Source organism: Moschus berezovskii, chromosome 24 (genome assembly GCF_049115385.1).
Source record: "Moschus berezovskii isolate FMDL1 chromosome 24, NW_MosBer_1.0, whole genome shotgun sequence".
In the NCBI taxonomy this organism is placed as follows: domain Eukaryota; kingdom Metazoa; phylum Chordata; class Mammalia; order Artiodactyla; family Moschidae; genus Moschus; species Moschus berezovskii.
This window is the reverse complement of record NC_142483.1, coordinates 8,262,007-8,274,999: the sequence shown is the minus strand read 5'-3', so window position 1 is coordinate 8,274,999 and position 12,993 is coordinate 8,262,007. Positions and strand designations below refer to the sequence as shown.

General features: G+C 44.3%; 1 protein-coding gene and 1 long non-coding RNA gene across 22 annotated transcripts in view; one reads left to right on the top strand and one right to left on the bottom strand.

The window, feature by feature from the left end:
- KIF9 (kinesin family member 9) overlaps positions 1-12,993 on the top strand; it is a 36,985-nt gene that overhangs the window by 2,690 nt on the left and 21,302 nt on the right. For 10 of the 11 annotated variants that reach the window (XR_016036208.1, XR_016036209.1, XR_016036210.1 and 7 more), the window contains 7 exons: positions 648-745; positions 2,210-2,375; positions 4,366-4,472; positions 6,789-7,013; positions 10,742-10,825; positions 10,942-11,034; positions 11,783-11,930. Coding sequence is in view for 5 of the 11 variants with exons in the window: in XM_088831770.1 (XP_088687896.1) it covers positions 648-745; positions 2,210-2,375; positions 4,366-4,472; positions 6,789-7,013; positions 10,742-10,825; positions 10,942-11,034; positions 11,783-11,930 (921 nt within the window). In the remaining 6 variants the exon portion in view is untranslated. Of the gene's footprint in view, positions 1-647; positions 746-2,209; positions 2,437-4,365; positions 4,473-6,788; positions 7,014-10,741; positions 10,826-10,941; positions 11,035-11,782; positions 11,931-12,993 lie in introns of those variants that run through there. The other variant, XM_088831771.1, reaches the window with a different exon arrangement.
- The window catches only part of LOC129547781 (uncharacterized), a 58,829-nt gene continuing 47,962 nt past the window's right edge, over positions 2,127-12,993 (bottom strand). For 6 of the 11 annotated variants that reach the window (XR_016036219.1, XR_016036218.1, XR_016036220.1 and 3 more), the window contains one exon: positions 11,924-12,697. This is a non-coding gene — a long non-coding RNA (uncharacterized LOC129547781). Of the gene's footprint in view, positions 2,206-2,369; positions 4,293-6,945; positions 7,968-8,007; positions 11,812-11,923; positions 12,698-12,993 lie in introns of those variants that run through there. The other 5 variants (XR_016036224.1, XR_016036223.1, XR_016036221.1 and 2 more) reach the window with 5 other exon arrangements.

Below are 12,993 nucleotides of genomic sequence, written 5' to 3'. Positions count from 1 at the left end.
ATTATAAATGAAGGAATACAAACATATGTGTGTCTACCTGAAAACGATGAGAATACACATAATTAGGTTTTAGGAGAGGCAGAGGAGGTAGGGGACTGATTTTTCTCTCATTGGAGTGGTGGAGAAGAAAGAATATTTGACTGCAGGCTCCATTAAATATACTTTCAGGAAATCTTTTTTCTGATCTATGTTAGTCTCATGGAGGTAGAGGAGGAGGTGCTACATCTCAGGTAAGGTATGTTAATGAAAAAAAATTAGTTCTAATGCATTTCATAGTAAGTATTTTAAAAGGAAAATACAATGAAGAAGGCAAAGTGTAGGTGGACTCTGATACGGAACATTTCTAGAATCCACATCTAAACTTAGGCCACTGAAGGGAGCATTCTTTTTGTTTTGTATTTTGGTCTCTTAGGGGGTCGGTGGAGAATGGTGAGGCACCTGATAAAGTTGGAAGTACACAGACTTGAAAATGATCCTGTGGGCAGAGCACTGAAATGCTAGGGGGCAAAAAGGAAGGCTGGCTCTCAGTGAGAGAGGAAAACCTGGACCACACGTCATGCTTTCTGATCTTCTTGATCAATGACATCTCCCTTCTAATGGTTGTTTGAGGATGACTACTGAAAATGTTGCCGTTTTCTTCTTTTTAGCTAAAATGGGTTCTAGGAAAAAAGTTCACGCATTTGTCCGTGTCAGACCCACTGATGACTTTGCTCATGAAATGATCAAATATGGAGATGACAACAAAGTAAGTACAGCTGTGTTTGCTTCCATCTGCCTGAGAATCTCTCAGTGCTTTCTCACCAGTTTTCAGACCACCTTGTAAGGACCAGGACAGAACTGGCAAAAGTTCAGATGGGATCTAGAGTCCTTCAAGTCCAGAGCATTCCCCCCACCAATGTGGTCGATGAGGAAGCTCATGAAACTCCCATTTTTATTGCCTTTTTGGTTAATAGTTTACCTTTATCCTTGTATCTGACACTGGAAGATGATAAAACACTCATAAAACTTTCTGGTGATCAGATCTCCCACTGTACAGTCTCCCAGGGAGTAGAGTAGGAATGTCTTCAGTTGATGATTGTTAAACTTACCAAAGAGGGGGAGAAACTCTTATTCGAGAACTGGAAAGATCTATCCCTCCCCGTGTCCTCACCAGCATCTGAGGACTATTCTGAAGCCTGAGACAGATTTAGCACACTGTGAGAGTTACGGAATGTTTTATTCAGCAAACATTTGTGGATCTATGGGCAGCAAGGAGACATTGTTCAAGGGAGCAATTCAGAGGTCAAATTTTCAAGCTTCTAAAGCCCTAGCAGTCAGAAAGAAACTCATGTGAAGTGCACCCTGCTGGATGTGGATTCAGAGACCCTGAGGCACAGAACATTTAACGTATGAATGGACCAAGCCCTGCTCTGTTTTTTCTGCATGTGGCTGTGTCTTGGCTTCTGGATTAAGGCAGCCAGTGTAAGAGTCCAGTGAGAGTCCATTTACATCAGAAGTCCTCATTTCAAAGATTGGAATCTACCATTAACCTAACCCAATATATTTTCTAAGCCAGATGCTGCCACAGAGACTTGCCACAGAGGGGTCTAAAAATCTAAAAATTTTTAGAAATCTTTGCATCTGAAAACATGCTGATTACAAGTCAGTAGGCACGCTTGATTTAGTGCCAGTGAGTTACTATGTCGGAAGAGTCCAGCGCCTTTCCTGCGGCTATCATTTCTTCATTGCTCACCGTGGCCCATACTGTGTGAGGGAGTAGTGGCTCACCACAACACTGAGGGAGGCCTTGCCTCCAGTCACCAAGGAGCTAGGGCTCTAGCCCAGGCCTCCATTCCCAAGCCCACTGCTCTCTCTGGCCTGTTTCAAGGCATTACTGTGCTTATTGGACTTACCTAAAACTTGTTTAATGAGAATGTGATAAATGTGCTTCACCCCATATCACAGATGAGGGAACCAAGACAGACAGCACCCTGTCCACTAGGGTGAGATGTGCTGAAACCAGCGTGTGCTCCGTCTCCTGCTCCTTCCACCCTGAGGGTGTGTGGCCTCCCGGAAGTGGCTCCCTTCCCCACATCCCGGAGGTCATCCAGGATGATGCATGCAAGTCCCTGTTCTTCCTCAAGTTCACCTCCTGTTTACTCCAGGTCAGGCCTTGGCTGCCATTGACTTCTTTATACCAGCTTCTTAACAAGTCTTCGTTTCTTCCTAGACCATTGATATTCACTTAAAAAAAGATACTCGGAGGGGAGTTGTCAATAACCAGCAGACAGACTGGTCATTCAAACTGGACAGAGTTCTCCATGATGCCTCCCAGGACTTGGTTTACGAGACAGTTGCAAAGGATGTGGTTTCTCAGGCCCTCAATGGCTTTAACGGTAATTTAGTTAATTAACTTGTTTTAACGTAAGAACCTGGGGAACATCCCCACCCAGGAAGAGGTACAAGGATTTTATGGTGAATACAATACAACTTCTCTTACTAACTTTTATTTGTCTCCATGTTCTTATGATGGAAAATTCTGGTGACATGGTGGTCATGGCTTGACCCATGGTCCTGGGTTCATACCTTCATAGGACGATTTAACGACCCTGTCTCTCTATAGGTCATGGGGATTCAACTATTATCCTATTTCAAATTGCTCGAATATTAGTTTTGAAACAATGTCTTTATGATAAACATTTTTCTCTTGGCTACCTGCTAGGAGCTATTTCCCGGAGAAGGCAATGGCAAGCCACTCCAGTACTCTTGCCTGGAAAATCCCATGGATGGAGGAGCCTGGTGGGCTGCAGTCCATGGGGTCGCTGGGTGTCGGACACGACTGAGCGACTTCACTTTCACTTTTCACTTTCACACATTGGAGAAGGAAATGGCAACCCACTCCAGTGTTCTTGCCTGGAGAATCCCAGGGACGGGGGAGCCTGGTGGGTTTCCATCTATGGGGTCACGTCAGACACGACTGAAGTGACTTAGCAGCAGCAGGAGCTATTTCCATTTATCCTAGCAGCACAATCAATCTGTTCCATTCCAGTATTAGGTTATTTACATATATCACTAAAAACTTGAGTAGAGTTTGATATTCTTCAGGTAAAAGCTTAACAAAAAAGCCGTTTAGCAAACTAAAATTTATAGGGAAATTTGTAAAATTTGTTCAGTCTAAGATTGTTTAAAAATCTTAAGAAGATTTTAAAATCCTTAGAAAAAATACATCACAATCTGTAGACTGCCTGTCTGGTGGCTCCTGACTAGCATGTTCCCCATTTGCAAGTTTTAGGTCTTCTGTTTAAAAGTCAGTTGAGTGTAGGTGCCCGAACATTGTATTGTAGCCTGTGTGATATATAGGTGTGGTCCTCATTCGTCCTGAGGGAATGTGGCCCTGAGGAAGTAGAGGCAGAGGATCTAAGGCCCAGGGAGGCTGAGTCACGGGCTCTGGGTGCTGTGGAGCCACAAATGGGCTCTGAGATATTGTTTCTGACTCAAGTGCAGATGCTGAATTCAGGCCCCTTGTGTAAAACCTACCAATCCCAGGAAGTAGAGCATCCATGTGGAAAAGGCAGACACTGATTTCCACCACCCAGTGTTGCCTGGGCATTTCTGCTGTGTGAATACCTACAGAAGCAGCCTTTGGGTTGGATCTGGTTCAGGCTGCCCAAGTCAGGAGGAAGAGCAGATGGGAACTGGAGCCCAAGGTGACTGGTTTGTGTCCCACAGCCTGGTAGTGATGGTAGACCTAAAGCTTGAGTGAGGTGTAAGTGAACGTCTTCCCAGAGAGGGCACTGGGACAGATCAGGACCTAGTCACAGTATTCGGTTTCTGAAAGTGGCCTGGGACCAACTTAAGTCTTGTGGGAATGTGCTGTCTACAAAGAATTCTCACCAGTAACAGAAAATGCCCTTCCCACTCCCATCTCTTCCTGGGGATTCTGAAAGCTCCTCTTTCCTTCTGTCTGGGCAGCCTCATGGGGAGACCCAGCCCTGAGAGCCTGGCTGTCCATGGTCTTGCTGAAGAAGGGCTGAGTTCAATGCTCTCATCACCCTCATCTTGCTAGGAAAATTCCCAGGTCCTCTGTAGTCTGGAATTCCCTGCTCTCCTCAGAAGCCCTAGGATCAGATCCCCTCTTGGAAGGGGAAGCAGTAGACCCCTCCGTGGACCACAGATTCAGAGCAGCTGTGTTCTGACCCTTTACATCCTGTTCCCCTGCTCAGCCACTCACCCTATATGGCAGGAATTCCCGATGTCCTTAGCTGCTCCTGATGGCCACCTTCACACCAGGGTTCTGGCTGGTGCTGGGCATGCTGGGGGAGGGAAAAGCTGTCCTTAGATCTATTTTCCTGGATGTCACCAAAATGTGTTTTGAAATGTTTGCAGGCACCATCATGTGTTATGGGCAGACAGGAGCTGGCAAGACGTATACCATGACGGGGGCAACTGAGAATTACAAGCACCGGGGGATCCTCCCTCGCGCCCTACAGCAGGTAGAGTGTAGGCCTGTGGGCAGGGTAGCACACAGAAGCTGCCCATCCCAGGCCAGCTCTTGGAGCCAGTGGGATCCAGGCCTCTAAGGAGCTGCAGCCTGTAGGGGAGACAGGTTATGCATGGTGGAGAGAGAGAGAGGTGTGTGTGTCTGTGTGTGTGTGTATATATAACCTAAGAGTTTGGGTTCCAGACTCTGACCGACTCCCATGCTAAGCTTGTTTCCCATTTGGTAAAGAGTGAACTAGATGTGCAGACTAGCTTCTTGCTGCTCTGTTGGTCTATGGCCCTGTAACAGAAGATATGGAGGACCTAGTTCTGTTCCTTCCTGGTTTTAATGAGGGGGAGGGACCATTGCAGAGCTTCCTTACTGGTGTGCTCTGGCTTCTTCCACCACCATCATCCCAGAAAGAGCAAAGGGGAGCAGGGCACGACATGAACTTTCAGGACCGAGTCAGCCCTGGAGGTCTGGGTAGTGTGAATGAAGATGGGCAGAAGGGCCTTCCTTTGGAGTCTGCTAGCCTGTGTTCTGTGAGGACCCTCGTTTTGGAGGTGGGAGGCAGAGGACTGTTCCTTAAAAAATAACTTGAGGTTTTATAGTCCTGTCCAGTAGGAAGTGAAGTTGCCCCTCTTGTACATAACCATCCATGCTATAATTTTTAAAAGCAATATCCTTAACATCCCACTGTCAATGCCTCAGCATCTTAGACTTTGATAATCTAGCTTGGTGTTGCCCAACAGAAATATAATGTAACTCACATATGCAGTTTTAGGTTTTCCAGTAGCCACATTTTAAAAAGTAAAGCAAGTGAAATGAATTGTGGCTTAACTGGTAAAGAATCCACCTGCAGTGAGGGAGACCTGGGTTTGATTCCTGGGTTGGGAAGATCCCCTGGAGAAGGGAAAGGCTACCCACTCCAGTATTCTGGCCTGGAGAATTGCACAGACTATATAATCCATGGGGTCGCAGAGTCAGACATGACTGAGCAACTTTCACTTAAATGACGTATAATATATAACAATATATTTTATTTAACTCAATATAGCCAAAATATCATTTCCACATGTAATCAATGTGAAAATTATTGAGATATTTTACATTCTTTTTCCTTACACTAAGTCTTTGAAATGTATTTTACATGGGCTTCCCAGGTGGCTCAATGGTAAAGAACACACCTGCAAATGCAGGAGATCCAGGTTCAATCCTAGGTTGGGAAGATCCCCCAGAGAAAAAAATGGCACCCGACTCCAGTATTCTTGCGTGGAAAATTCCATGGACAGAGGAGCCTGGCAGGCTATAGTCCATGGGGTCGCAAAGAGTCGGACATGACTTAGCAGCTAAACAGCAATGTATTTTATACTTACAGCCCATTTCATCCTTTTTTTGGCTGCACTGCATAGCATGCGGGATCATAGTTCCCTAGCCAGGATCGAACCCACACTCCCTGCATTGAAAGCATGGAGTCTTAAGCACTGGACCACCAGGGAAGTCCCCATTTCAGTTTAGACCCTAAATATTCACCAGAACTAGTTTCTCTGTATTTAGATTTCATGAAATTGACAGTTGAAAGGGTGGACTCATAAACGCAAATTGTTCCAAACATACTTAAAAGTTTACCAGTAATTGAATGTAGTATGTTTTAATTATTTAATTAAAATTAAATAAAATTCAATTCCTCATTTGCATGAGCCACATTTCAAGTGCTGAGCAGCCACCTGTGGCTAGTGTCTGGCATGTGGCACAGCACAGATCTAGCCTGTTAGGATAAGGGGGAACTTCAGGGATCATCCAGCCCAGCTCCCCATTTAACAAATAAGAAAGTTAAGGTCCAGAGATGGGGAAAAGACCAGCCCAAAGTCACCTGCTGATAAGCATTGGGGAGGGTAGTAGGAGTTGAGAAGGCTGAGTTCTGGCCTGGCTTTTTCCCTTATTAGCCAAGCCACCACAGATGGGTATGGCCCCTGCCCTGCTTGTCGCAGTGGAGTTACGAGGACAGAATTAAATAATAGATGTGAAAGAAGCTTCTATGTGGTAAAACCCCACAAAAGGATATTTTCACTTCGCAGTCTTTTCCATTCATCACGCCTCTACTTGAGATTGTATAATTATTAGCCAATCTGTAAGTCAGGCCTCAAAAAACTACAAGATGATAGTGAATATCACCCGATTAACTACTAGCTGTTGATGATGACAATCACCATAACTAGACCGTAAATTCTTCCAGGGTGAGGATTCTTTCCTGAGGTAAGAACTCCCCTAATCCTGGCTGGTCGTTGGAGTTCTGCTCTTGGTGACTGCTGTCCAATCTCCCATCTAGGTTTTTAAGATGATTGAAGAACGTCCCACGCATGCCATTACTGTGCGCGTGTCCTACCTGGAAATCTACAACGAGAGCCTGTTTGATCTCCTGTCCACAATGCCTTATGTTGGACCCTCGGTCACACCTATGACCATCGTGGAGAATCCTCAAGGGGTCTTCATTAAGGGCTTGTCGGTCCACCTCACAAGTCAGGAGGAGGATGCATTCAGCCTCCTTTTTGAGGTGAGATGATCAGGACCACAGGTGCCTTCTTCCCAACCTTTTCTCTCTCCCGTCTTTCCTTTTGTTCCCCTTTTCCTCCCTTCTTCTTAGTTTCTTACTTACTTTGATAACCAGAATTAAAGTTAATATATACTTGTTTAGCAAGTTCAGATAATAATGAAAAAATGTAGAAGCAAAAAAGAATTCACTCATCTGTTTTCTACATATGGCAATAATAATGTGTGTGTATATATATATTTTTAAAAATATTTATTTATTTGGCTGCACCAGGTCTTAGTTGTAGAATACAGGATCTTTAGTTATGACATGTGGGATCTAGTTCCCTGAGTAAGGATCAAACCCTGGGCCCCTGCATTAAGAGCGCAGAGTCCTAACCACTGGACCACCAGGGAAGTCCCAATAATGTCTATTTTGGCTTAATAAATTTGGCTTCTAGTCTTTTTTTCTCTTGAAGTTTTTTCTTTATTTAGTTGAAACTGTCCTTTAAAAAGTTAACCATGGGCATTTGTGATACAGAAGAAAATAAAAATTAACATCTTTGAAATATAAAGGCTCTTACAAATCAATAAAAAAAATTCCCTGGGATGTGCTATTCTTTTTAAAATCATGTAGATTAAAATTCTTATGCATTGCTGGTGAACTGTAAAGTGTTGTAGCCATTTTCACAGTTTTCTAGCAATTCTGCTCCTAGAAATCTACCCAAGAAAAATGAAAATCTATGTGTACACGAAGACTTGTACACAGATATTCATAATAAGACTATTCATAATAGCCAAAGACCAGAAATAACCAAAATATTCATCAAATGGAGAATGGATAGCAAAATATTGTACATCCAGACAATAGAAAACTAGCGATAAAAAAGAAATGGAACATTGGCACATGCTACGACATGGATGAAATTCCTCCTTCCTCCTCGGAAAAATGCTAAGGAAAAGAAATTTAAAAGGTCACCTAAAAAAAAATAAAAAAACAAAAGGTCACCTAATGTATGCCTCCATTCATCTGAGCCACAACTATAGAGACAGAAAGCAGATTAGTAGTTGCCTGGGGGAGGGGAGCAGGAAGTGGCTGCAAATAGGCCAGAGAAAACTTTTTTGGAGTGATGCAGCATTTTAAAAATAGAATTGTGGTGATAGTGACACAACCCTGTAATTTTACTGATTTTAAAAATCACTGAACTATAATACTTAAAATGGTAAATCTTAGGGTATTTAAAATATATGTCAAATAAAAGTTTAAAAAGTCACTTAGGTGTCCTCAGAGGTGATTTAAACACAGATCCCTTGCATGTACACAGAAGAAAGAGCCTGCCAGGAGGCAGCAAAAACACATTCTCATCTTATTGCTGCTCCTAACATTTCACCTGGTGGCTCAGAGGTTAAAACGTCTGCCTCCAATGCGGGAGACCCGGGTTCGATCCCTGGGTCGGGAAGATCCCCTGGAGAAGGAAATGGTAACCCACTCCAGTATTCTTGCCTGGAGAATCCCATGGACAGAGAAGCCTGGTAGGCTACAGTCCACGGGGTCGCAAAGAGTCGGACACGACTGAGTGACTGAACGGAACGGAACGGAACGGAACGGAACATTTCACCATGAAGAATGATGTTTGTCAAAAGTTTCTTGGCTTAAGGCTAAAGAAGGTCCAAGTTTGTAAAGAGTTTTATCATGAATAAGTATTTATTCATACCCACAGAAGTAACTGGGCTTCCCTGGTGGCTCAGTGGCAAAGAATCCACCTGCTAATACAGGAGACTCGGGTTCAATCCCTGGGTCAGGAAGATGCCCTGGAGGATGAAATGGCAACCCACTCCAGTATTCTTGCCTGGAGAATGCCATGGACAGAGGAGCCTAGTGGGCTACAGTCCACGGGATCGCAGAGAGTCAGACACAACTGAGCAACTAACACTGGAAGCAAGCACTCTCCTGACTTGTAATCATTTTCTTGGTCTTCATTAGGGCTTAACCACCTGCAGCACAACACTTACATCTCCTCAAATAGTATACGTTAACCTTTTCGGAAATTTATATAAAAGGAGTCATGTAGGATGAATTGTCTCATTTCTTTTACCTACTGTTTGTGTGCAATTCATCTGGTATTGTTCTGTTTTTCACTTTCATTGTATTACATTGTGTGAGTATACTACAGTTTAGTTATCCATTCTACTTCAGATGGACAGTTGGGTTTACTAATTTGGGTATAGATCAGACAATGCCACTAGGAACTAGAACCGGGAACGTTCTTGTATGTATATCTGATGCACATAAGCATGAATTTCTCTAGGTAAAGCCAAGAACTGTAATTGCTAGGTCAGAGAGAGTATGTATCTTAAGCTTTCTTAAACGATACCAATAATGGCATACTCCCTCAACAGGCTGTCAGAATTCCCATTATTCTGATCCTAAAATTTTGACTAGTCTGGCTGGTGTGTAGTGTTTCCCATTATGGCCCCACTCATTGGGTTCTATTTCCCTGATTACCAATGAGATTAGGGACCTCATTATGTGTTTATTGACCATTTGGATTTCCCTGTTCATGTCTTTTGATTATTATCTTTACAGATATCTTTTTTTTCCTCTTTGTATAAATTCTTTATAAATTCTGAAAACTAGTTCTTTTCTGAGTATGTATTTCAACTGTTTTCTATCTCCCGTGACTTGTCTTTTTCTCTTGATATGTCCATTTGATGAAGCAGTATTCTGAATTTTAGGTTGGTTGACTGTGACAGTGAGGCCTTGGGGATGCAGCCTGGGAGCCAGCGGGCCTCCCCCACAGCCCAGGGCCTCCCGTCCTCTTTAGGTGCTCCACTCTCCGCAGGGGAAGGCAGTAGCACTGACTTGGGGTTTCTTCATAGCACTTCTCAGGGTCCTTTAAGGAGACAGGAGTCCCTCCCGTATGAATCTTTTTCTCTAAGTACAGCCATTTCTACCATGTCTCCTTTTAAGTATATTCTGGTCACAGTGCCTAATCCTGTGAACTATAGCAAGGGCTGTCTCTTTAAAGATACAAATTACTGATTTTTCCTAATGTTTAAATGTAATTCATGTTCACTTGAAAAACCATAACCTGTATATATAGAAGACGCACCTATAAACTCCAACGCAGAAGTGACCATTGTTAACATCTTGGTAGCACCATCTGCTTATTCTTTCTTCTGTGAATGCTTCTGCATTCCTCAGACTGTACCATCATATGATTTTGTCCCTCATTTTGTTAATGAGATGTATTACATTGATTGATTTGTGTATGTCAAACCATCCTTGCATCTGGAGTAAATTCAATTTGGCTGTGGTGGATAGTCCTTTTAGTGTGCTGTTGAAGGCAGTTTGCTCCGATTTTTGGATTCTGCATTATTGTTATTAAAAGCGATTTGTTAGCATTCTTCTGGTCACATGACATTGTTCTCCAGACAGATCACTCCCGAATTGTTGGATATGTAGGTTGGTTATGACTCAATATCCATAGACATTTTTTAGGCTCATAATTTTTGTTGCCACTTTGCTTTTCAGAAAGCTATTATACATATTCACATGTTGCTAGCAGTGGGTGAAAATATAAGTCTGGACTCCAATTTGTCTTCTGTTCAACTAGTTTATAAATCAGATTTCCCTGGAAGGCCTGACTGAGTGCTGTGATGTAAAGATCATTTCTGTATAGTTAAAAAATGACTCAAATGCCTCGTTATTTCAATATGTCAAAATGTCTATATGTTTTTTCTCCTCTTCAGGGAGAGACCAACAGGATTATAGCCTCCCACACAATGAACAAGAACTCATCCAGGTCACACTGCATTTTTACCATCTATGTGGAGGTAAGTACAAGATCTTTGAATAGCTTGGGAAGGGAGGTTGATTCCCATGGAGCCTGTTCAGTAAGAAGCTTCTCACTGTGACAGCCTAACTGACCTCTGTTTTGGGTGTTTCACAGGCCCGTTCACGGACCTTATCAGATGAAAAATACGTCACTTCCAAAATTAACTTGGTGGATCTAGCAGGCTCGGAGAGGCTGGGGAAGTCTAGGGTAAGTGGGGGAGCAGGAAGTTCCTCCTCAACAAGCCATGGCCCTGTTTCCAGCTTAGAGTCTGTGTGCGTGGACTGTCCCTCACTGGGCATTCATGAGCACCATTCCTAGCTAGGCGCAGTAACAGCTGGGGGGACAGAACTAGCAGAGGTGAAACAGCTGCATCAGAGAAGCAATTCCTACCTGGCACGACTGTTGTAAACACTAAATGAAATGATGGCTCCTAAATTCTTAGCAAAGTGCCTGGCAGTCAGTGCTCAGGCAGTGCTCCATGCTCATATTAGCATTTCTTTGTGCATGAGTGTTCATATGATGAATATTTGCATGAATTTTTCATCTCACATACATATTCATATGAGTATTAGCATAAGTATTCACAAGAGCATTCAGAAGAGCATTCAGATGAATGTTTGTATTTGTGTGTTGAATGAATGTTTGTATATTACCAGGATTATTTGCTTAAATATCTGCACAAATATTCCCCTGTGTGTTCATAACAGTGTGACTCTTAAGGAAGTATTCATATGAATATTCACACAAGTATTCATATTCATATGAGCATTCACTCATATGAATATCTACATCAGCGTTCCTGGGAGTGTTCTTATTAGCCCAACGTGGAATACAAGACAGGAAGAGAAGGCCCTGCTTCTGGGCAGGAGGCTCTGGCCTGGCGACCGACCTGCAGTGTTTTTTGCGGGGCAGCCTCTCTACTTGGCCTGAAGCAGAACTGACCTTTGGTTTGTAGTCTGAGGGCCGAGTCCTGAAGGAAGCCACCTACATCAACAAGTCACTGTCATTCCTGGAGCAGGCCATCATTGCCCTCGGGGACCAGAAGCGAGACCACATCCCCTTCCGGCAGTGCAAGCTCACCCACGCCCTCAAGGACTCGTTAGGTGAGGGGTGGCTGGTGTGCAGGGAGGAGGGACAGGACTGGCGTGTCTGCTACTGGTGGTAATGGACTTGCTCCCTCCCAGTGGCATGAACTAACCTGCACCCTTTTCACAGTGACCTCAGACACACCTGGAAAGGTAAAATCAAGCACAGTGCCCTTTTGTGTGCCCCATGCCATTCTGCTCCCTCATCAGAGGCTTTGCCTAAGCTATGGCCTCTACCGGGGGCACCCTCTCATGTCCCCCCATCCCTGAACCAGCTGGCAGAATCCTTCATCGCCTTGAAGCCCCAGGTGGAGGGCCTCTCCTGTGAGGTCTTCCTTTCCTTCAGCCTCCCTGATTGAGGAGCAGGGGCTGTGTCTTGTCATCCTGTGTCCCCAAGCCTTTGTGTTGGGCCTGAAGGTGGGTGTGTGATTATTAACTGTGTGCCCCCCATAAGCAAAGCCCTGGCTGCAGGCCTCTGCTCTGCCCCAGCCACCTCGTCTCCGCTTTCTCCCCAGCTCCTCTCTTAGGTACATCTGGCAGCCTCTCCCTCTTCTCTCCTTCTTGCCCTTGCCTCCCAGGCTTGTGCATGTTTCCGTGTGTCTTCTCTGGCCCTCAGTCAGGTTAGGCTGCTAGAACAGAATACTATGGACTGGGGGGGCTTACACTATGCAGACATCCGTTTCTCACTCTCCTGGAGGCTGGAAGTCCCAGATCAAGGACCAGCAGGAATGGTTCCTGGTGAAAACTTTCTTCCTGACCTATAGTTGGCCACCTTCTCCTTGTGTCTTCACGTGACCGAGAGAGAGAGAAAGAAAACAGAAAGATCACAAAGAGACAGAGCTCTGGTCTCTCTCTCTGTTCTTTTAAGGGCACTGATCCTATTATGGGGCTCCACCCTCAAGACCTCATCTAAACTTAATCACTTCCTACAGGCCCCACCTCCAAGTGCCATCACCTTGGGCACTAGGACTTCAACATATGAATTTTGAGGGGACACAAGCGCTCAGATAATAACAGACCACGGCCACCAGCCTCAAAGGAGTGTCTTGGCAGAAAACCCACATGGTTCATGGACCTTCTA